General features: G+C 39.6%; 1 protein-coding gene across 1 annotated transcript in view; it reads right to left on the reverse strand.

The window, feature by feature from the left end:
• Positions 1-16,806: 16,806 nt before the first annotated feature.
• Positions 16,807-23,446, reverse strand: part of LOC126249522 (uncharacterized) — a 64,850-nt gene continuing 58,210 nt past the window's right edge. The window contains exons 7-8 of the mRNA XM_049951180.1: positions 17,448-17,670; positions 16,807-17,262 (exon numbers count right to left, since the gene is read on the reverse strand). Of these exons, the coding sequence (XP_049807137.1) occupies positions 17,231-17,262; positions 17,448-17,670 (255 nt within the window). The 3' untranslated portion in view covers positions 16,807-17,230. The remainder of the gene's footprint in view (positions 17,263-17,447; positions 17,671-23,446) is intronic.

A 23,446-nucleotide genomic window follows, 5' to 3' on the forward strand; every position in this document is an offset into this window, starting at 1 on the left:
TGTCGTCTTCAGCGATGAGAGTCGCTTCTGCCTTGGTGCCAATGATGGTGGTATGCGTGTTTGGCGCCGTGCAGGTGAGCGCCACAATCAGGACTGCATACGACCGAGGCACACAGGGCCAACACCCGGCATCATGGTGTGGGGAGCGATCTCCTACACTGGCCGTACACCACTGGTGATCGTCAAGGGGACACTGAATAGTGCACGGTACATCCAAACCGTCATCGAACCCATCGTTCTACCATTCCTAGACCGGCAAGGGAACTTGCTGTTCCAACAGGACAATGCACGTCCGCATGTATCCCATGCCACCCAACGTGCTCTAGAAGGTGTAAGTCAACTACACTGGCCAGCAAGATCTCCGGATCTGTCCCCCATTGGGCATGTTTGGGACTGGATGAAGCGTCGTCTCACGCGGTCTGCACGTCCAGCACGAACGCTGGTCCAACTGAGGCGCCAGGTGGAAATGCCATGGCAAGCCGTTCCACAGGACTACATCCAGCATCTCTACGATCGTCTCCATGGGAGAATAGCAGCCTACATTGCTGCGAAAGGTGGATATACACTGTACTAGTGCCGACATTGTGCATGCTCTGTTGCCTGTGTCTATGTGCCTGTGGTTCTGTCAGTGTGATCATGTGATGTATCTGACCCCAGGAATGTGTCAATAAAGTTTCCCCTTCCTGGGACAATGAATTCACGGTGTTCTTATTTCAATTTCCAGGAGTGTATAATAGATTAGGAACAAGAAGTGGGCAGAAAAGGTCAAACAAGTGTGAAAGGCATAATGTCAATTTTATTATTAACTTTGTCTTACACAATTTGTTCAATATGAGCACCGGAGATGTCAATGAGGTACTGCATCCATAAAATAACATAATCAACAGTTGCTCACAGCAGTTCTGGTGGAATTTGAGCAATATGTTCCTGTATACTGTATCAGGTAGAGACTGAATGAGTTCCTGGTAAACACATATATGTCACCAGAGTGAAAAGTCTCATAGATTCAGATCAGGTGATTTTGTAGGCCATACATATGGAAAACCTCTGGAGATAACACATTCATGGAGGGCTGCATTATGAAGATCTTTCATTGGGTGAGCAACATGAACTGTTGGTTGGTTGGTTTGGAGTGAAAGGGACTAAACTGCAAGGTCATCAGTCCCTTCATCCACTAAGTAGCAAATCAGGAGTAGTCGTCAAAGGAAGGAGGCGAAAGGCAAATCTGGAATAGCCTAAGTGTAACTAACACAATAAAAAACAGAGATAAAGCCCAGAAAAAAGACAGCACAGATGAGTCATTAAAAGATCAGTCCAGACATGACATTAAAACTAAGAAATCGAAAATAATAAAGAGAATTAAAAAGTGGAAAGGGCAGAGGCCTGGCTGGGCCACACAGCAATGTCCACCAATGGACCCCTGGGAAAGGGGGAGGGGGGGGGGAGGGGGCAAACCAGAGAGGGGTGCCCCACCAAGACCAAGGGCAGTTAATGATGTCAAAAGCCCTACCTTACAGGGATGGATAGAAACCACCTTCATGGGCAGAACTTAACACCAGGTCAGTCAAGTTGGCATCATCTGCTAGCACCAGAGGGAATGTGTCAAGAAGATTAAGATGCTGCCTCAAAGCAGCCAAATTATGGCCACCATCAGGCAAACTCCACATCAGCAGTAAGGGGAGGGGGCTTACGTAAGATAAAGTGGCCATGGCTCAACCAAGGGTGGCCAATGCAGAGTCTGCAGAGGATGGTGGTTTCCCTGCGAGAAGCATGCAGGGAAGACTGCCACATGATCATGGTCTCATTAATTGTCATCAGTTTGTTTGGGGAGATCAGAGCAGACCATTCTGAGTTCCAGACTTCCAGCAATCGATGGTGTATAAAGATCTGGTTCTGGGACCCCCATTTCCAGAATCGGCATCCTAGTGGTCAGCTTCGCCAACCAGTCAGCTAGTTTATTTCCTGAAATCCCTACATGACCAGGGGTCCAAACCAAAATGACTGGCTGCCCAGCTTGATAGAAGTCTGAGACAAGATCCTGGATAGTTGTAACCAGTGGGTGAGGAGAGTAGCACTGGTGTATAGCCTGAAGGCTGCTAATGGAGTCACTATAGAATAGGATACTCTTGCCAGTGCAAGAACAGACATGGCTAAGTGCTAATTTAAAGGCCATCAATTCAGCAGTGAAGATACTGCAGCCATTTGGCAAAGAGTGGAGTTCACTACACTGCACATCTGTATATGCAAAGCCTGTTCATTTGCCAACTGTTGAGCCATCAATGAATACCACTTCCAGACACAGATACATCTCAGGGCAGCCAAGAACAGGTGGACAAAAATCATGGGAATAGTGGAATCTTTTGGACAAAAGGAGAATTTGAGACAAATTGAAGGTTGGGGCACAAGCCATGGGGGCAGATGCAATGTCTCCCTGACCAGAGGCGACAGTGTAGGAAGTTGCAGTTCTGAATGGAGGCACTGGAGGTGTTCAACACTTGTAAACCTAGTTCCGGGTAGCCACTGTGAGAGGTGCAGTTCCTTTCCTGGGAAAAGGACATAGTAGTTGAGATGCTCAGGGAAGCCACGAACATGCACTGCGTAATTTAGCAGCTGTCGTTGGTGCCCAGTAGATAATGGAGGGACTCCAGCCTCAACTATAGTCTGTTCACACGGCTAGTTGGGAAGGCTTCTGTTGCAAGCTGGATCCCACAATGATGAGTGGGGTCCAGTATCCACAATGCTGAGGGTGATGCTGAACCATATGCAAGACTCCCGTTATCGAAACAGGACAGAATCAGGGCTTTGTATAGCCGCAAATAGAGCAATCTGCACCCCAGCTAGTGTTACTAAGGCAGCAAAGTGTATTGAGGTATTGGCAAAACTTTTGCTTAAGTTGGCAAGGGTGGGGAATCCACGTCAGCTGGGAATTGAAGACTAGTCCCAGATAGTGGCAGTTCTCAACTACAAGAATTAATTGATAGTCTAGGACTAGACAGAAGAGCATGACATGAGTCTTGGTGGCTGAAATCTGAAAGCCTCGGGTGAGAGCCCATGACTGATGAGGTGTTGTCGCATCTTGCATGAAAACAGTGGTTTCCAGATGGTTGTGTTCTTCCATGCTATACAAGGTGGTCTCAATAACATGCAGATGTCACATACACCTGGCAGGCCCTCTGAGTGTAGTCTTTGAAAAGAACAACAGAATGAGAATAAAGGTACTTGTGAATCCACACCACACAGTCACATATGTCGAGTGCCTTGGCTCTTCCTGCACAACATGCAGTTTAAATGTACCCCAAATTGGCAGTTTTGCATATTCACTGCTCCCTGTAGTATAAAATGTGCCTTGTCACTCCACATAATATTGCCCGGCCATGGCCATCAGTCCATGCCAGAAACTGAAGTGCAAATTCAGAAGGTTGCTGTAGGTCATGAGGTTTCAGTTATCTTGTACAGTACTTGTGTAATATAAACCACAAAACTTTCTGTACTGTTTACCATGGGATTTGTTCTGGCATAACCACAAATGCCAGAACGAAGATGGAAATAAAACTAATAATGTTATTTCTTTGAAATTGTTGTATAGCATTCCAAGAATTCTGCATCCCGTAGGCACCGTATTAGCGATGGGTGGGCAAGACCTCTTGATTTTGCTGCGTGTTTTTGTGTACTTGCATAGTTTAATAATTCACAAATTTTGGGCGTATTATAGTATTTCAGAGTTGTAGCATCGCGTTTTAGTACCTGTATAGTGTAAATTTGCATAGTTATCAGTCTTCTGTTTGTTTTGAACGGCTTGTGAGATAAGAGAGAGGAAAAAAAATTGTTAGGGATGGATAGGGACTGCGCCTGTTGTGTATGGATTCAGGGGGAATTGGCCACCATCCGTAAACAGCTGAAAGCTGTGTTGGCTGTGATCGACAGGCTCCAGGGTGTTGCCCTGGGCCATGGTGACATTGGGACACCCGAGGCAAGTGCTTTGGAACCTCTGGAACCTGTAGCATCACCTGGAATCTCTGATGCCACTATGACCTCAGATTCGGACGTCCCTGCCAGTTGACACTTGCTTGACGGTGATTGGCAAACCGTGGCGGGGTCGTGAGTCCCTGGGCCGAAGGCAAAAGTTGGTGCTGGCTGCAAGGGTGTACCCTCATGCCTCCGTAACAGGTCCAAAGTGCTGCCCACTGCTGAAAGTACTTCTGAGCCGGCAAGGGCAGCCTCATCTGTTGCGGCAGTGGCCAGTCTTCCTGAGAGGTCTGGACAAGTGCAGAGGGTGGGATTGCTTGTCATTGGGAGCTCCCATGTTAGCCTTGTCTGTTGCGGCAGTGGCTGGTCTTCCTGAGAGGTCTGGACAAGTGCAGAGCATGGGATTACTTATCATTGGGAGCTCCCATGTTAGGTGGTTGATGGAGCTCCTTATGGATATGGCAGCTAAGGATGGGAAGAAAGCCAGTGTGAACTCCTTGTGCATACCGGGGAGGGGGGTGGGGGGGTGAGGGCGTCATCCAAGATGTGGAAAGGGTCCTTCCGGATGCCATGAAGCATACAGGGTGCAGCCAACTGCAGGTGGTGGCTCATGTCAGCACCAATGACATGTGTCGCTATGGATCAGAAGAGATTCCCTCTGGTTTCTGGCAGCTGTCTGAGTTGGTGAAGACTGCCAGTCCTGCTAGTGAGATAAAAGCAGAGCTCACCATCTGCATCATCATCAACAGGACTAATTGTGGACCTTTGTCACAGAGCTGAGTGGAGGGTCTGAATCAGAGGCTCAGACGGTTCTGCGACTGTGTAGGCTGCAGATTCCTCGACTTGCGCCATAGGATGGTGAGGTTTAGGGTTCCGCTAAATAGGTCAGGTGTCTACTACACACAGGAGGTGGCTACATGGGTAGCAGGGGCTGTGTGGCATGGACTGGGTGGTTTTTTAGGTTAGATAGTCTTGGGAAAGATCAAAAAGGGCTTGTCTCAAAGGGTACAGGGCAAAGAAACGATGAGAATCGACCAAGCAACAGTCAGTATTGTAGTTGTAAATTGTCGTAGCTGTGTTGGAAGAGTACCAAAGTTTCAAGCACTGACAGAAAGCACTGAAGCTGAAATCGCTATAGGAACAGAAAGCTGGCTAAAGCCAGAGATAAATTCTGCCAAAATTTTTACAGAGATGCAAACTGTGTTCAGAAAGGATAGATTAAATGAAGTAGGTGGTGGTGTGTTTGTGTCTGTTGGTAGTAGTTTATCTTGTAGTGAATTTGAAATAGATAGTTCTTGCGAATTACTACGGGTAGAGGTTATACTCAACAGCGGTACCAAATAATAATTGGCTCCTTCTACTGACCCCCCAACTCAAATGATATAATAGTTTAACGCGTCAAAGAAAACTTGAATGTCATTACAAATAAGTACCCCTCTCATACAGTTACAATTGGTGGAGACTTCAATCTACCCTCGATTCGTTGGTGAAAATACATGTTCAAAGCTGGTGGTAGACAGAAAACATCTTCCAAAATTGTACTAAATGCTTTCTCTGAGAATTACTTTGAACAATTAGTTCATGAGCCCACACGAATTGTACATGGTTGCGAAAACACACCTGACCTCTAAGCCACAAATAATCCTGATCTAATAGAGAGCATCATGACGGATACAGGGATTAGTGAACACAAGGTCATTGTAGCGAGGCTCAAAACCATATCAACCAAAATCACTAGAAATAAAAACAAAATATATCCATTTAAAACAGCAGATAAAAATTCGCTTGATGCCTTCATAAGAGGGAGTCTCCATTCCTTCCAAGCTAATTATGTAAGCGTAGACCAGATATGGCTCAAATTCAAAGACACAGTATCGACAGCAATAGATAGATTCGTACTGCATAAGTTAATAAGAGACGGGACTGATCCACCATGGTACACAAAACACATCAGAACACTGTTGCAGAAGCAACAAAAAAAAGCATGCCAAATTCAGAAGAACATAAAATCCCCAAGACTGGCTAAGTTTCAGGGAAGCTCAAAATTTAGTACGGACATCAATGCGAGATGCTTTTAATAGTTTCCACAATGAAATATGGTAGAATACCCAAAGAGATTCTGATTGTATGTAAAGTACACCAGTAGCAAAAAACAGTCAATATCGTCACTGGGTGATAGTGATGGAAATGTTACGGATGACGGTGCCACTAAAGCGGAGTTACTAAATACAGTTTTCCGTAATTCTTTCACAAAAGAAGACGAAGTAAATATTGCAGAAGTCGAAACCAGAACAGCTGTTAGCATGAGTGACATAAAAGTAGATATCTTAGGTGTTGCGGAACAACTCAAATATTTCAGAAAGGCAAGTCTTCCGGTCCAGATTGTATACCAATCAGGTTCCTTTCAGAGTATGCAGACACAATACCGCCTTTCTTAGCAATCACATACAACTGCACACTTAATGAAAGGTCTGTTCCTAAAGACTGGAAAGTAGCACAGGTCACACCAATATTCAAGAAATGAAACAGGAGTAACCCATTGAATTACAGACCCATATCACTGACCTCAATTTGCAGTAGGATTTTGGAGCATATACTGTACTCAACCATTATGAATCACCTTGAAGAAAGTAACTTATTGATACATAACCAACACAGATTCAGAAAATATTGTTCTTGTGCAACACAGCTAGCTCTTTATTCCCATGAAGTAATGAGTGCTGTCGACAAGGGATACTAGATCGATTCCATATTCCTAGACTTCCAGAAGGCTTTTGATACCGTTCCTCACAAGCAACAATTAATCAAATTGCGTGCATATGGAGTATCATCTCAGTTGTGTGACTGGACTCATGATTTCCTCTCAGAGAGGTCACAGTTCATAGCGATAGATGGTAAATCATTGAGTAGAACAGAAGTGATATCTGGCCTTCCGCAAGGTAGTGTCATAGGCCCTCTGCTGTTCCTGATTTATATAAATGATCTAGGTGATAATCTGAGCAGCCCCCTTAGATTGTTTGCAGATGACACTGTAATTTACCATCTAGTAAAATCATCAGACAGTCAATTCCAATTACAAAATGATCTAGAGAGAATTTCTGTATGGTGTGAAAAGTAGCAATTAGCAATAAACAAAGAAAAGTGCGAGGTCATCCACATGGGTACTAAAAGAAATCTGGTAAATTTTGGGTATACAATAAATCGCACAAATCTAAGGGCTGTCAATTTGACTAAATACCTAGGAATTACAATTACGAGCAACTTAAATTGGAAAGACCACATAGACAATATTGTGGGGAAGGCGAAACAAAGACTGCGCTCTGTTCGGAGAACACTTAGAAGATGCGACAAACCCACTAAAGAGACAGCCTACATTACACTTGTCTGTCCTCTGTTGGAATATTGCTGTGTGGTATGGGATGCTTACCACGTAGGATTGACGGAGGAGGACATCAATAAAGTGCAAAGAAGGGCAGTTCGTTTTGTGTTATCATGCAACAGGGGTGAGAGTGTCATTGATATGATACGTGAGTTGGGGTGTCAGTCACTGAAACAAAGGCAGTTTTCTTTGAGGCGAGATATATTTATGAAATTTCAATTACCAACTTTCTCTTCCGAATGTGTAAATATTTTTTTGACACCCACCTACGTAGGGAGAAATGATCATCATAATAAAATAAAAGAAATCAGAGCACGAACGGAAAGATTTAGGTGTTCCTTTTTCCCATGCGCCATTTGAGAGAGGAATAGTAGAGAAGTAGTATGAAAATGGTTCGATGAACCCTCTGCCAGGCACTTAAGTGTGAATTGCAGAGTAACCATGTAGATGTAAATGTAGATGTAGGCACTGCACAAGCACTAGCACTATCTGTTGACCTAATTTCTTTGGACAGAATGACACCCTTTATGAAATGAGAATACATTGGCAAGTTCTTGGAATGGAACTGAAGGAAATGATTTCCTCAGTGACACATTTTTATTTTTCAGTGTAGGCTCTCTGTGCACTAGTGCACCTGGCCCATCTAGAAAATAAGTCTCTCCAGGCCTGCAAAATAACCACAAACTTCAGCTGTCAGTTCTTAATTTGCTGGGAATCGCAGTCCACTGAGGAAAAGTTTCAGCTTGAGGAAGAGATGGAAGTATGATGGAGCCAGATTATGCAAATAAGGCAGGAATAGCAACAATGTGTATCTTCGTTTGTGTATTTTTGCCACAACAATGACTCTTGTGTGTAGGCGTGCACTGCATTGATGACAGATTACTTTCTTCCTTGCCAAACCTGCACATTTTTTGACTATTTTTGCTGCAGTTGATGCAGGTGTTTGGTGTAGTATTGTCTCATAATTGTCTGACCACTGGTAAGATAATCTATCAGAAGAATCCCTTTTGCATTCCAGAAAACTGGTACCATGGCCTTTCCGGCTGACTGTACAGCCTTTGCTTTTTATGGTGGTAGTGAATCAACATGTTTCCACTACTTTAACTGTTGATTTATCTCTGGAGAATAGTAGTAGACCCAAGTTTGATTGGCTGTCACAAACCAGTGCAAAAAAATCTTGATGGCTCCTCCAAATATAGGTCAATCATTGTTCAGAAACTTCCATTCTGACAACACCCATCTAGCACATAATTTTCTCAGCTACAGTTCCACTGTTAAAATGTGATATGCCCACTCAGATGATATCTCTACAGATTCAGCAATTTCTCGTACTTTCAGTAGGGGGTCCACCATGACCATTTTACGCATATTCACAATCATTTCTGGGGTTGTGGCACATCTTGGCTGCCCACTATGTGGATCATCATCTAAGCTTCACAAATTACTGCACATGAACAACATCCACACTGCAGATCTCTACCCAGAGCACAGATGTGTCATGTGTTTACTCATAAAGGGTTACCTTTAACTATGCAGGAAACTCATTACACTAGTGCTGACACATAGTGGTGGTTCCATGAATTTTTCAAACTACTCTCATACAATTAAGCCATTAATTAGGAATTTACAAAAACTACCATTATTTCAAATATGGCAACCGTAGTAATAAACACATAGTTTCCAATGCAGACACACACAATAGTTCTGTAACTTTTTGTAATTTACTTACAAACCTCTTATTATGTAAACCATAATATTGCCCGAATATACGAAGTGTGTTCAAAAAGTAAGGTGACTTAATATTTTTATGAAAAAATATTTATTTATTCATCAAAATTCATGTTGTCCCCTTCAAAGTAATCCCCCTCAGATACAACAGACTTGTGCCAACATTTCTTCCAATCCTCAAAGCACTTCTCATAAGCAGTTTTTGGCACAGCCTTGAGTATTTCAAGTGATGGAGTTTTTATTTCCTCAGTTGTTGAAAATCTTCATCCTCTCATAGGTCTCTTCACTTCTGGGAACAGGAAAAAGTCACATGGGTCAAAATCCGGTGAATATGGTGGCTGAGGCATCATTGTCATGTTGTTTTTGGCCAAAAAATCTCTCACAAGTGACGATGAATGAGCAAGTGCATTGTCATGATGCAAAAGCCATGGATTGTCCTTCCACAATTCCGGACTTTTTTGTGTATTGCTTCTCACAAACAGCACATAACATCAAGGTAATACTCCTTATTGACCATAACAACCTTCAGACAAAAATTTACGGTGCTCTACGACACAGTAACTGGAGAGGAGAGGGGGGGGGGGGGGGGGGGAACAGTGAGCAAACCTTTGACATTTGATCAAACTTGGTGTACTTTTTTCGGTCTTGGCACTCTGGGATGCTTCCATCAGGACAACTGGGCTTTGGTTTCGATGTCGTAACCATAAACCCATGTTTCATTACCAGTTATGATCCTTTTGAGCAAATCAGGATTATCATTGACATCATTCAGGAGCTACTGAGGGATCTCCTGATCAGAATTGAGAAAGTTGGAACAAACTTTGCTGACATGTCTCATGCCCAAAACATCCTAAAAACTGTGTAACACAAGCCAACCGATATGCTAACATCCTCAGCAAATTTGATGATTTTCCAAAACAATTTTCTTCACAGCTTTCACATTATCATCTGTTTTTTACGTGCTGGGACACCCAGAGCGAGTTTCGTCATTGGCATCTTCTTGGCCATCTTGGAAGAGCTTGTACCACTTGTAAAATTTTTTTTAGAGCAGACTCACCATATGCCACTGTGAAAATTTCAAGTGTTTTAGAGCACGTGATTCCATTTTTCATGCAAAATTTGATGCAAATTCTTTGCTCCATTTTTTTGTAATAATCAAAAATTGCTGAGCACACTAAAACATGTCTAACATTTCTATCTATCAAAAGCAAATTAAGTATGCTGTACACTAGAAACTGCGAACATATGTTTGGGACATGTATACCAACATAACAACAAAAGACAAAAATATCAATAATTGAATGTACGTTGCCCACGCAATTTAAAAAGTCATCTCACTTTCTGAGCAGCCATTGTATAGCTCATACACTCTAGTAAATTTCAACCATACAATTTTATAACCAAATATGTATTTTCCTAAATCCAAAAATATTCACACACAAGTCTATTCATACCTCTTCCAACCCAAAAATATTCAATCTGCATCTGGGAATTACTGAAGTAAGACTTACGCATAACACGCCCTGGGTGAGCTAGTACATGACTAATATATGTGTGAAAGTATGTGTCAGTCATGTAGTAAGGTTACTGCGTAGAAAGTACTCAACTAACATTTTGATGAAATGGGTGTTCATTCAGATCGAGTTCTGCAGTAAAATGGTAAGTCTGTTAGTACCATATCGGGAACAATTCACATGTCTGCATCATTCCTCTCATAAACAACTTGTCTGTGTAAAATACGTCTATGGAAATATTTGGTTTGTAGTTAGTATGAAGTGTGTTAACAAGGCTGTACTCCATGGACACACTTTTGTAGCCCATGCCACACTGAATCCTTGTAGTGTCATTGACAACAAAATGTGCTCAGAAATGTATGATCAAGTGAATCTAAATAACAGCAGTGTTGCTTTAATTACTGTATAATACTGTTAAATCCCCAAGAAGTTATCAGGGTGTTTACAGAAACTGGATATGCTATTGAGGCTTGAACCAGCTTAGCACTGTCACACAGATAGATGTTACAAAGGTCATTTCAGATTCTTGATTTGTGGCAAGCTAGTTTTCTCATGTAGTCTATTTCATCTCTGCTAACACATTTTCAATGGAGCTGAAGTCTGGTGCGAAAGGAGGCCAGCTCAGATAACAAAACTCATTCTGATCTGCAAAAAGCTTGTGCAGGCACCATAGCAGACACATACTGTAGAACGATTCCGCTGGGAGTATAGTTGTCAACATTACACATGATATGATTGTACTGTGTAGTAAAACACACACACATTCTGCAACAGGTCTCTCGGGTATATTTTGGGTGAAAATGGACACCTTGTGGCCTATATACTTGCACTGGACTATTATTTGTTGTGGAAAATACTGATTCATCAAAAAATATTACATTCAGTCAGTGATAATAAATATCTTCCTCAATAAACATAATTGGTAAAAGCCGATTGTCACAAAACTTCCCCTCAACAGGCACGCAGTTTACTTTGTAGTCCAGCCTCCTGAAGATGGTACTGCATCACATCCAGCAACCTGTGAAACACAGTACTGTGTCTCAGTTGCACCATATTTAAAAGATTTTGCTGCTGTGTTTCTCAGTCCATCCTCTTGGACTGGTGGTGTACATCAACATCCAGTTCTCACATACCTATAAGATTATTCAGTATCACAATCTTTTATCCATTGTTACACAATGCTCTTAGGAATGTCATACCATGCCCCAGCCTCTGACATTATCAAGTTTGCTTCATTCACAGAAGGAATGATGCAGTCACAGATGACATGTTTGTGAGACATGGTGCATGATAAAGCAACTGGCTTCAAAGTGAGGTGAATAGTGTGCTGTTATAGGCTGTGTTAGACTGTGAGTCAATGCAGCAGAATACCGCCACCACACGTGGGGTAAATTACTCCAGAATGATGTTCCTCTTCAGTCCTGTGGTATCGATGGCATTTTCGTTAACCACACCTGGTGTGCCGCTTACAATTACATGGGAGAGGGCACTTTTAAGCTTCTCACAAGCACACCACTGGATGAGCTTGCTCCTCCGGCACTTGCTGTTTTCTGACAGTTAGCACCACTCACACACACCACCAGAGGATGCTAAATTGACACGATCTCACTGGTTACGACTGACTGGCCAGCATGTTGAGTGCGGCTTCAGTTGCCTGAGACTGCAATCGTGTGTGTGAGTTGCTTTTGCGTGAGCATGCGTGCTTGCTTTTTGTGTGTGTGTGTGTGTGTGTGTGTGTGTGTGTGTGTGTGAGCTCTATTTTTGACAAAGGCCTTACTGGCCGAAAGCTTTATGTGTGACAGTTCTGTGATTCAACATCTAAGCTATATGGTGAGTGGCAACTTTCCTTTTCATAATATTGTTACATTCCATCCTGGATTTTCCATTGTTTGATTATTTGCGAGTTTTTGTACTGGCACTCTCTTTGCACCTAGCTGGGGAGTCTGCAGAAAAATGGTACATTTTGAGGCAGTTATTGATTTTCTCCAGTAGACACCAATTTGATCTGTGACATCATCATCATCATCATGTCATTAAACGTAGTCTCTCTTCCATTGTATGATGTACAGCCTGTATGTCTTTTTCTACAGTGATTTCCTTCGGTGGAGTGATGGGTACTGCTGCTAGCACTAACAAAGACTCGGTCTGAGATGACAGGTTCAAGAGGAAAAGCCTTCGTATAGCACCACTCTGGCAACATTAGCGGCCTGCACAAATGTAGAAAAGTTTTTATTTGCACCTGACATTTTAGCAACGCCACCAGATGTGTGAATGGAAGGTTCAATACTTCAATAAGTGTAATGTTGCCCATGTCCGGTGAGGATGCCTGCAGTGGGAACACGACTGATATTATTGGCCGGTCACTCACATCCACCTATGGACTCCGAATGTTGCGACTGTTTATTGTGCACAGTGCTACGAATTTTGAACTTCGTGGAAGAATGATTACTAAATGCAAGCCTATTGGCAAATAGTGCTTGGGCTTTATTCATCTTAATCAGGAACAATCTCATATCATTTCTATTGTGGCTCAGTTGAATATTCTGTCAAGAGTATTAAATGTATGCAAAGCAAATTTATGTAATACATTAGGACCAAAAAGTTCGACATGAGAAGCAAATGGGGGCATATTTCCTGCACAAGATGTATGAGAGCTTACAGACCAAAGTAAAGCTTTATTGCAGAGCATTTGGGGTACAATAATGACCAAAAGAAGCTGTCACTGAAGCTCTTGAGCCATATAGATACGTTTGAAAAACAAGTAACAATAACCAGAAAATGTTTTCTCTAAAACAGAACCATTAATAGAAGGAATTATTACAAATAGGTGTCACACATACTTGACAGTGATATGGCACACTGTCTAAAAGGCAGAGCTCTAATGGTATCCTATCCCATTCCTGAGAAGACTGTGAGTGGAAGAGACACGTGGGACAGCTGACAGTTCAACTCTCAGATGCATCCACGATATGGTGCATAGGATGCAACTGTGGATACCTTGCAAGCCAGTCCTTGTGATGTCCATCTTCAAGAGAAATTTGTCCATCAGAGCAGCTCAGTGCAGAAACGTACCATCGAAAACGAAAAGAAGTACGGATAAAATACACCTCCGAAAAGTTGCATATAGATCACCAGGGAAGATGTAAAGTTTGTATGCCCATCGGACATTGCTCCTAGTGATAATGGAGTTCTGCCACCACCAAATCTGTGTCTTTCACAATGTTCCTGAACTAGGAGCCACTTCAGCTCTAAATGAATTAAGGTTCCACAAATAATTGTCTTGGAGGTCCTCGAATTTTATTTTGCTCTTAACCCTTTAACTGCTCTGGACATGTTAACGCGCGCACCTTTGTACCTGTCCCTGTGCTCTGAACATGTTTACGTGCACTACCAGTCCTTCTACCTGGTACTCTGAACGTGTCTATGCGTAAGACACAGATTTCTAATATATAACAATAATTTAACCATTTACCCAAAAGACAGTAATGATTTCTTTTTTATTCTGATGTATCACTCTACTTCCATATATTGGCTAACACAACAAGATTAGGAAAAAATAAATGTTTAACAAAATCACATGTAAGGTCAGCATGTTGACAAGTTTGCATTGAGAGAGAGTACTATAATACTAAGACTGATTCGTTCCACAGCATAGGAAAAGATTGCAAGTATGACTAATGGGACATGCAAACAACTGAACTAAATTAAACTGTAGATTTAACATGCAAAATTTATTTTTTGCTTAAGCAGCAGATATTAGATGCATTAATGGGTTCTTCTCCTGGCAATGTAGAATGACATAGATTGCACGGACATTCTGCCTATGCTCTGGAAGTATTCTTCTACTGCACAGTAGACATTGGCATATCCCAGAACCAAAGCAGTGAAACAAAGCCCTGTTTCTGGCCTGCACCTGAGAGGGACATGAAGGCATCTCAACAGTGTTCACTACAGCAAACAGCTCCACAAAGTTTTCTCCTCATAGCCACAAACGACTGACCTTAGGATTGTTTGTATGTAGACTTTGCAGTCCCATTTATCAATGCAGTATGGTCAATTATTTTACTCATTTACAAAGTTTCACAATGTCTGTAAATTACAGTTAACAGCAGTAAAGTTGGCAGTCAAGATGTGATCCCGCATTTCTGTCATAGAAGGCCTCCCAAAGCAAATTTGAGTTGCAGCAGGCAGTTCAGGTACATCATGAAAGATGAGCAGTCTGCACTGCAGAGTGACCAACAGTTCCTGGTAAAAGCACCCAGTCTCTGACACACAGGTCTTAGTAACAATTAAAGGATTTACTGTTAATAACAATCTTTTCTTCTAAGGAGAAGCAGTTCATAACAATAATTGTCTGCATTTATATTCCTCTGTTATTATTCAACACTTTTGTCTGGGAAGTTTAAACAGCTGTGACAACCTTGCTGCGCTAAACATGGTTCACACTGACTTACCCAGCCAGTTATAAGACCAGCTATAGTTGAACCAGGACTCTGAACCATGGCAGAACTCACCATTTTTTCATATACTCAAGAACTGAAACAGAAGATAATGATAGAAAAAAATCCCAGAACTGATTGGATTTAACACTGAATCTTCTGACTAGTCAACCAGAAAGTAATGTCCCACATTTTTTCTCCAATGATTATTTATTTCACACAAGGAAAATTACATACAAAAAAATGTTTTATCTATACATCTTATTTTTCCACATAATCTTTATTCAGCTGTATGGCCTTCATCCAACAAGGTATGTCCTTTTGGCACCAATCCGTGTTCTGGTCATGTAGCCATTTCTTTACTACTTTTCTACAATTGCTTTCCTTTAATGGCCCAAACAAGTTGAAGTCCGAGGGAGCTACATCATGGCTATAGGTGGATGAGATAATGCTGTACAACACTGTTTTGCAACATGTTCATAAGTCGTAAGACCTGTGTAGGGCTGAGTGTTATTATGTTTTATAAAAATATCCCCTGGTTTCTTACAGCACCAAAGTCACCGTAAACACTTAAATGCAGTTAATGCGTTCGCATAAGCCTCAGAATTAATGCTTATTGTCTCTTGGCACATCGATGAGAATCACACCCTAACCATAATAAAACATAGTTATCATGATCTTACTGGTGGAAGCCGTTGCTTTGAATTTTTTCTTCTGTGGAGAGTGAGGGCGAAGTCATTCCATCAACTGTGTTTTTGTTTAGCGTTCAAGTTGGTGAACCGAGGTTTCATCACTTGTCACAGTCTGGGACAAGATGACCTCCTCCTCAGCTTCAAAATGTTGCAAAAACTGGGAAAAATGTTTTTTCTGTTAAATATGTGTTCCACCATAAGATTGCATAGAACCCATTTTGCACACACTTTTGATTATCCAGAGTGTGGATAATTGCAACAACAGTTCCTCTGCTGATTGTCAACAGCAGCACCAACTGCTGAGCCATAATGCATCCATCCTCACAAATGAGAACATCGGCACGCTGCAACATGTAAGGTGTAACAGCCACAAATGGTCTCCTCTCTCGAAGCAAATAATTGAGCTACACCAAACTGTCTTCTGATGGCCTCACCCTCTATGACCAATGGTCAACTATATTCCTGTTGACAGTAGATGTTTCATAGATTTCACACAAACATTAGTGAATATTCCCCACAGTTTCTTTTACCATAGTGAGAAATTCAATGATGATATGCTGCTTGTAAAATGCATCACTCACAGATCTCATTTCGAAACGCTGGTGAAGCTAAGCTATTTGTTGGAGGAAATATAAGTTTTGCGTGCAGATTCAGGAAACTTCAAAGAATTCATACTCATTGCTTCACACTCACAAATTGTAGTTGGGGGAAAAAAGTGGGCCATTACTCTCTGGGGCAACCCTCGTACCTTATTAGGCACAGAAATGTGTAATGCAGTTCACATTCATAAGATGGTATTAAAAAAATGAAAGTGCTTACTTTTGAAAACTGAAGCACTCTGTGGAATAGCATCATCCTGAACTATTATTTGAAGGGGTTAAAACATACAGTGAGCACTGTAAGGCAGTTGGCATATGTCATGGTTGAAACATTACAGACACATGTAATACAAAATTCTCTGTAATCTAACAACTAAGTAGAAATAAAGGCCACAACGAACTGAAATAAATGAAGCATTTATTAAATATAAAAAAAGTACAATATGTGGTATAAATTGCGCTTTTTACATAAAACAATACAAATTGCATAAAAACAGCTTTACTTGTCTCAAATCAAACACTTATTTCAGTCAATTACAAAACAGTCAATTACAAAAATCATCAAACAATTAACATTAACATAAAATATTCTATATAAAACATAAAAACAACAAAATTTAACAAGAGATAAATTATGAAAACAATAAAATTATTAAAAATAAATAAGTTATAGTTATTAGAGAATACTGTAGAGGTCCACTGGATCTTTTGTACTGAAAGTAACTTACATTCAACAGATTTTTTACTAAAATCATTCCACTTTAAGTCTTATTTCTATTTCATTAGACAAATGACTACCATTCATGCAGTGAAAATGAAATTTATATTTTGCTTTAATAACTTAAGACAGTGGTTCATCCGATGACCATTTTGCTGGTTCACCACAATAGTGAAAAAACTTCAATTAACTCTCTCATTTTTTCTTTCCAAGAGATGTATTTTGAGCTGCACAACAAAAAGGAAGATGAGATGATGACTCTTCAAATAACAGCAAAGAAATATATTGCGAGGATAGCAAATTACAAAAGAGGAAATAACAATATAAATTCAATCTCTGTAGTACATAGTAACAAAAAGAACACACTCCTCAGCTTTGTTGTCACGTAGATCCTTATCATTGTTAAACATACCTTTATCAATTATCCCCAGGAAGTGATTAACCAATTCCAGTCTTTCTGCATTCAGCTGTTTGCAAATTTTGCATAGCTGGCATATCTTTTCACCCCCTTTAATAGCTTGTGTGTTAAAAATTCTTACATCGTCCAGAATTTCACATAAGATATTGTGAAGTGCTTGCCACTGACGAAACATGGCTGTGTTATTCATCTCAATTTCCTTAAGATCAAATGCCATCTGAAAAATCATAAAAAATATTTTTGATTATTTTCTTCATTTTGAGGTAGGTGCCATGACAGCAGATTATTCCAGTTATAACAGGTAGTCAAATGAAAATTAGACAGATGTAAAAGTACATAAACTGTTTATTATTTCAAAGATAATTGTCATAACTATTAATACATCTATCCCACAAGAAGGTCAACACATTCTGGAAAAACTGTTTGTGGTTGTCTACAGAACCACAAATGCACCCTGGCATGCACTTCTTCCTACCTACGAAACAAATTGGCAGCCAAAAATGTCTTTTTTTGGGATCCAAAAATAATGGAAACAGCATGTGGAGAGATCAAGGCTGTATGGAGGACATGTAAGAACTTCCCAGTGGAACTTCTGTAGTGGATCCACCTGTTGCCAAGATTGTTTCAACTACCCCTCTATCTGTGAGAACATGCAAGCAGTGTGCTTTTGCCATACCACCTTGCCCATAGCATACCACTGTTTGTAATCAAAATAATTCAATTAGGAATAAGCAATTAAATATTCACTTTTTCTGTCTGCTGATGGCATTTCATTCATACTTCAATTAAGTCACATTAACATTGCTGCACAAACATTATTCCTGCCTACATTCACTCTTTGATTAACAATGTGACATTGAAAAATGACATGAAAGGAAGGAAACAAAGTTTTCAAGTAATACTGACAAATTTTGTTATAAATCATGTCAATATATTGTCCAGAACTAATTAACATCAACTTTTCATAACATTTCTTAACTGATCTAAGTAGAAAAGAAAAACTTTGCCTTTTCTAACTGTAGTACATACACATAAGCAGTGAGCAGTTAACACATTACGGTATCTTTGTAGCTCATATAAAACATGTAGCTTCAGTTCACCATACCATTAGCCACAATGCTTGATGGAGTCGTGGAGCAAGCAATTACAACATAGGTTTAACCTCAAAACAACCTTGCATCTGCGGCAATTACCTAACTGAGATGAATTAATACAGTAAACATATCAAACTGACATCTCCATTCACCAGTGCACAATATTTTCTTCTTCTTCTTCTTCAAGAAGTAGACTTATAGTCTGTTCCGTCCTCATAAAAGTCACCTTTTCCTTGGTCTTCCTGTACCTCTATTTCCTGTAGGTCTGTTGTCTGTTACATGTCAGACTACTCTTTCCGTCCCCATTCTTGGTGGAGCAACATTTTACCGCAGTTAACTGCTTACTGTGCATACTAGCCATCAGCTAGACTGCACCAATGTCTAGCTACGACTAACTGCTAGTGACTGCAAATCACTTTATGCATTGGTGCAATATTTTACTGCACTTAACTGCTAACTGTGCATACTAGCCACAAACTACACTGTGCCAATGTCTAGCTATAACCTACTACTAGTGACTGCAAATCACTTTATGCATTGCATGATAGGGCAAGAAAAATGTGCCAACCTATAAGTCGTAGTACATCGCCTACTTTTGTGGTTGAAGAGCATGCTCATATACTTATTGGTGAATTGTTCCCTCAGGAGGAGATCAGTCATTTACAAACATAAATAATGAAAATAATTTGATGTAAAAGTTAGTTTCAATAAAGCAAATTATTAGGTACATATTGCACTATTGCGGAACGTTTTTTCAAAACTCGATAAACGCAACAGATACAGTTTTTCATAAAATGAGTCTCTGTTTTCTGCTAGATAGATATGCTGGAGCATTTGTATTTTCATATGACTACTAGATCTCACTTACATTAATACAGCATTGTACTGAAATATATTAAAATTTAACTTTTATAACAGTATATTAAGGTGTGATTTTTCCAGCTTTTTTTCAAAAGTCAATAAATGCTTACAATTACTGTTGGTATCAGTTATCCTGCCTTCTTTAATTCTGTCTATTTTTTCCCCACAGCTAATTTTTTTATGTGCTGCAGTGGTTATTAAATGCCTGCATTGTTGTAAAATGCATATTTTTGTGTATCTTACAAAGCATTTTTTTTTTAATTTATGGCCTTCGACTTTATTGAGAATACAAACAATAATAATAGAAATACAGTGGCACAATACAATAATTGCAGTGATAACTGTTACAAATGTGTAGCTTAAATTATCATCATCAATACTACATGAAATAAGAAATGAACACTACAAAAAGTATTGCATGTTTCAATCACACTGTTGTTGTCCAGTTTTTCCTTTTAAATGTATACATTATTCGTTTACAACATCTTTGTAAAACTTCTTTGTATCATCTGGAATATCAAAATACTTTAACAAGGGACTCACATTTATCTTCTTTTCTTTGCATACCATATTCTATTTTGGTAAAAGTGTAGATGGTACTACTGTCAGTGGCACAGGCCTAGGGGGCGGCACCTTAAGGGGGGCGGCATATTTTGCTCTGTAACCATTTTAACCTCTTACGTTTTAAAATAACTGTGCTTACAAAAGACAAAAATTTTTAACATTGTTAAGCAACTTGCTAGTTTAAATAAGCCTTAAGAACGAAATTCAACAATATGAGCTTGGAATTCTACACGTTACTTGGTGACTGAATGGAAATTTAACATTGGGTTTCTGTCTGGCATCATCTTCATGATTGTTCAAAATATTTTGAAGTAAGCTGTCAGGACGGCAATCTGCAATACAGTGTTTGAAATGTTATTCCAAGAATGTTGTCAGCTTCTATTTAACTCTACCATATTTCCCCTGTGGAAATACCGGGACCCCTGAAAAGCTGTGATAATTAATCGGCAGTTTCTTACATGTGTGGGCCTCAGTATGAAAAACCCGACTCTACTTAAATTTCTTGTAGAAATTACGGGGAAGTATCAGGTCAACCCTCCATTACTGTAATTAATGTGAAAGCTCTGTGGTTTTCAATATCTGAGCTTTGATTTAATGCCACCCATTTCACAAAACATGTTGATACTGGAAATGTTTTACATTTTAAAATGCATGTTTATAAAAAAGAACATAAGCAGAATATCTGAAAATGTGTGAGATACACTTCACAACAGTTCAAAAATTTTATGTATTTACTTACTTAGTTACTTTTTTGGTGAAAAAAGAAGAAGAAACCAACTTTTGTTTGTCTCATTTATTGTGCTGCAGCCTGCACGATATCAAAGTTTCCGCTCTGTGCAATCTAACAGCACGTGGCATTGCAAATTTTATATTAAACTTTTTAACTAAGCTTTTTTTCTTCAAGGAAAGGTTATTTTTATTTTATGTTGGAACAGAAGGTGCATTTGCATGTAGACATAACAGCAGTGTTCACACAAATGACAACACACCACATCAACTGCCAACAAGACTACTTAAACTTTGTAGTCTGTCTTCTCTGCCCACAGAAACCGATAAAATGTTATAAGAATAAGTGAGATAAGAGTCGATCCAGCACACCTCACTGCAAGAAATTGCAAACATTTGCTTTTTAAATTAGAAAGACAGTGTCAAGAATATTCATAACATATTTGCGTCCCAGCTAAAAATTCTGGCGACGCACGAAACAGAAGCCAAAACAGGGACTGTCCTGTTTTCTTTACGAGACAAATTCCAGCTGGCAGGTGTGCTTCTACTATTCACTGATAACAGAGAAACAGGCGCCAATGAAATTAAATTATTTTGCATTATTGTTCTTTCATAGCACAGCTACATCGAGTAATCGGAGTCGGTCAGTTCATCGCTCCATGTTTAAAGGAAAAATCTTTGTGCTTGTGTGCCGTGTTAAAAGTAAAAAGTTTTGTGCTCAATGTGCGGTTTAGTATGATTGGAACTGGATACAGCCTTTCTTTCTTTCTTTCTTTTCTTTTACAAATTTTTTCTTTTGTTTTGACTGTTTGTTGACAATTTTTTATGTGCCTTAACATGAATAACAGTGAAAAAAGCAAACATGCTAAATTAAGTGGGGCGGCATTTCAGAAATTATCAAAAGAAAGGTGAGAACGAGAAGATAATGTTCTAAAAATGCTTGGCAGAGTAGCTACACTTTTCACAAAAAATGTTGGTGGTTCCACGTCAAGTTCAAGTAGTGTGGATATTTCCGTCACTGCAGCTGTTGTAAAAAAGGTAAATACAGATGAAACAAAAGTTAAAAATGAAGAAAAATTGTTCCCGATTTCAAGTTTCACGAAAAACTAAGTGTCGAGTCAGACATTACAAAAGGAAATAACCTCATTAGTGATGATCCTGCAGAATGGTGTGTCAATGAAACAACAATAATTCTCTTACAATGTGGCATTAATCAAAATTGCAACTGTGATTTTTCTAATTCAAGAAGATCAATAGGTGATCAAATCAGATATTTGAACAAAAATGTATTTTACCATAAACTTTTAAATGGTGAATCAACTTTGCGTCATTTTCTAGAATACTCCTGTAGCACCGGTGCTGTTTTCTGTGTACTATGTAAATTGTTCGGAGGTAAGGCCACTATTGCTACTAATGGTATTACAAATTGGAAAAATATTACTAATATTTTATCTCATCCTGAGAATTCACTTGAACACAAAAATTCTGAGTTATCACTGTTAACTAGAAAAAAAGTCACTTGGAACAACAGATAATCATTTAGAGTCATATGTTGAGACAGAAAAAATGTACTGGCGCAGTGTGTTGAAAAGGGTGTTTGCACTAGTGAAGATGCTAAAAAGTCATGGACTTCCCTACATGGACATGTTGAAGGATTCCATTCATTACATAATGGTCAATTTATGATGTCTCTTGAACTTATAGCCGAGTTTGATCCTTTTCTCGCAGAGCACATTGAACGATATTGAAATCCAGGGCAGTGACATACAAGTTATCTTTCTTCAACAATCTGTGATGAAATAATAGAGCTTCTTTCTGAATGAATAAAAAGAATTATAAGTGGAATAAAATGGGCCAAATATTTCTCTATAATAGTAGATTCTATTGCGGACATTTCACATATTGATCAATTATCTTTCGTATTAAGATATGTGAATGAGAATGGTGAACCTGTTGAACATTTCCTTCTGTTTTTACCAAACCCGGGACACAAGTCCGAAAACTTAGCTGAGGCCGTACTAAAAGTCCTGTCTACAAATTCCATTGATATTACTGACTGTAGAGGCCAGTCATATAACAACGCAAGCAATGTGTCAGGAACTTACACACGTTTGCAGGCACGCATTAGAGAACGAAATTCGAAAGCACATTATGTTCCTTGTCCAGCACATTCTATGAATTCAGTCAGCACTAGTGCAGCAAGCTGTTGTCGGGAAGCATGTTCATTTTTCAATGTAGTGCAAAACCTTTATAACTTTTTCCTCTGCTTCTACACAGCGCTGGGATAAACTTCTTTCTTTCACGAAATCAGGAAGCAAAATGGTAAAAAGTTTATCAAAAACATATTGATCAGCAGGAGAGGAAGTGTGTGTAAGTCTATATGAAAACTGGGAGGGCATTATCAATGCCCTCACACATATTGCCAATAATATGTTTGAAAAACCATTTATGCAAAATGTGGCTTCAGCTTTATTGAATCAACTCAGCAGACTAGAAATAGTATTCATGCGACAGTTTGGAAGGACATACTCCAGAGATTTAATAGTGTAAATCTGAAATTGCAAAGTGTAAATATTGATACTGAAGTAGAGCATGAATTATATGAATCACTTGTAGGATTTATCGCATCTGTTTGTTGTTGGACTATTATGAAAATAAATCCATGGAGATTGTGACTGATATACGCTATGAATGCACCTATAAAAGATCATGAAAACACAAACTTCATGATGACGAAGAAGCGGACTC

The sequence above is a fragment of the Schistocerca nitens genome, chromosome 3 (genome assembly GCF_023898315.1).
Source record: "Schistocerca nitens isolate TAMUIC-IGC-003100 chromosome 3, iqSchNite1.1, whole genome shotgun sequence".
Lineage (NCBI taxonomy): Eukaryota > Metazoa > Arthropoda > Insecta > Orthoptera > Acrididae > Schistocerca > Schistocerca nitens.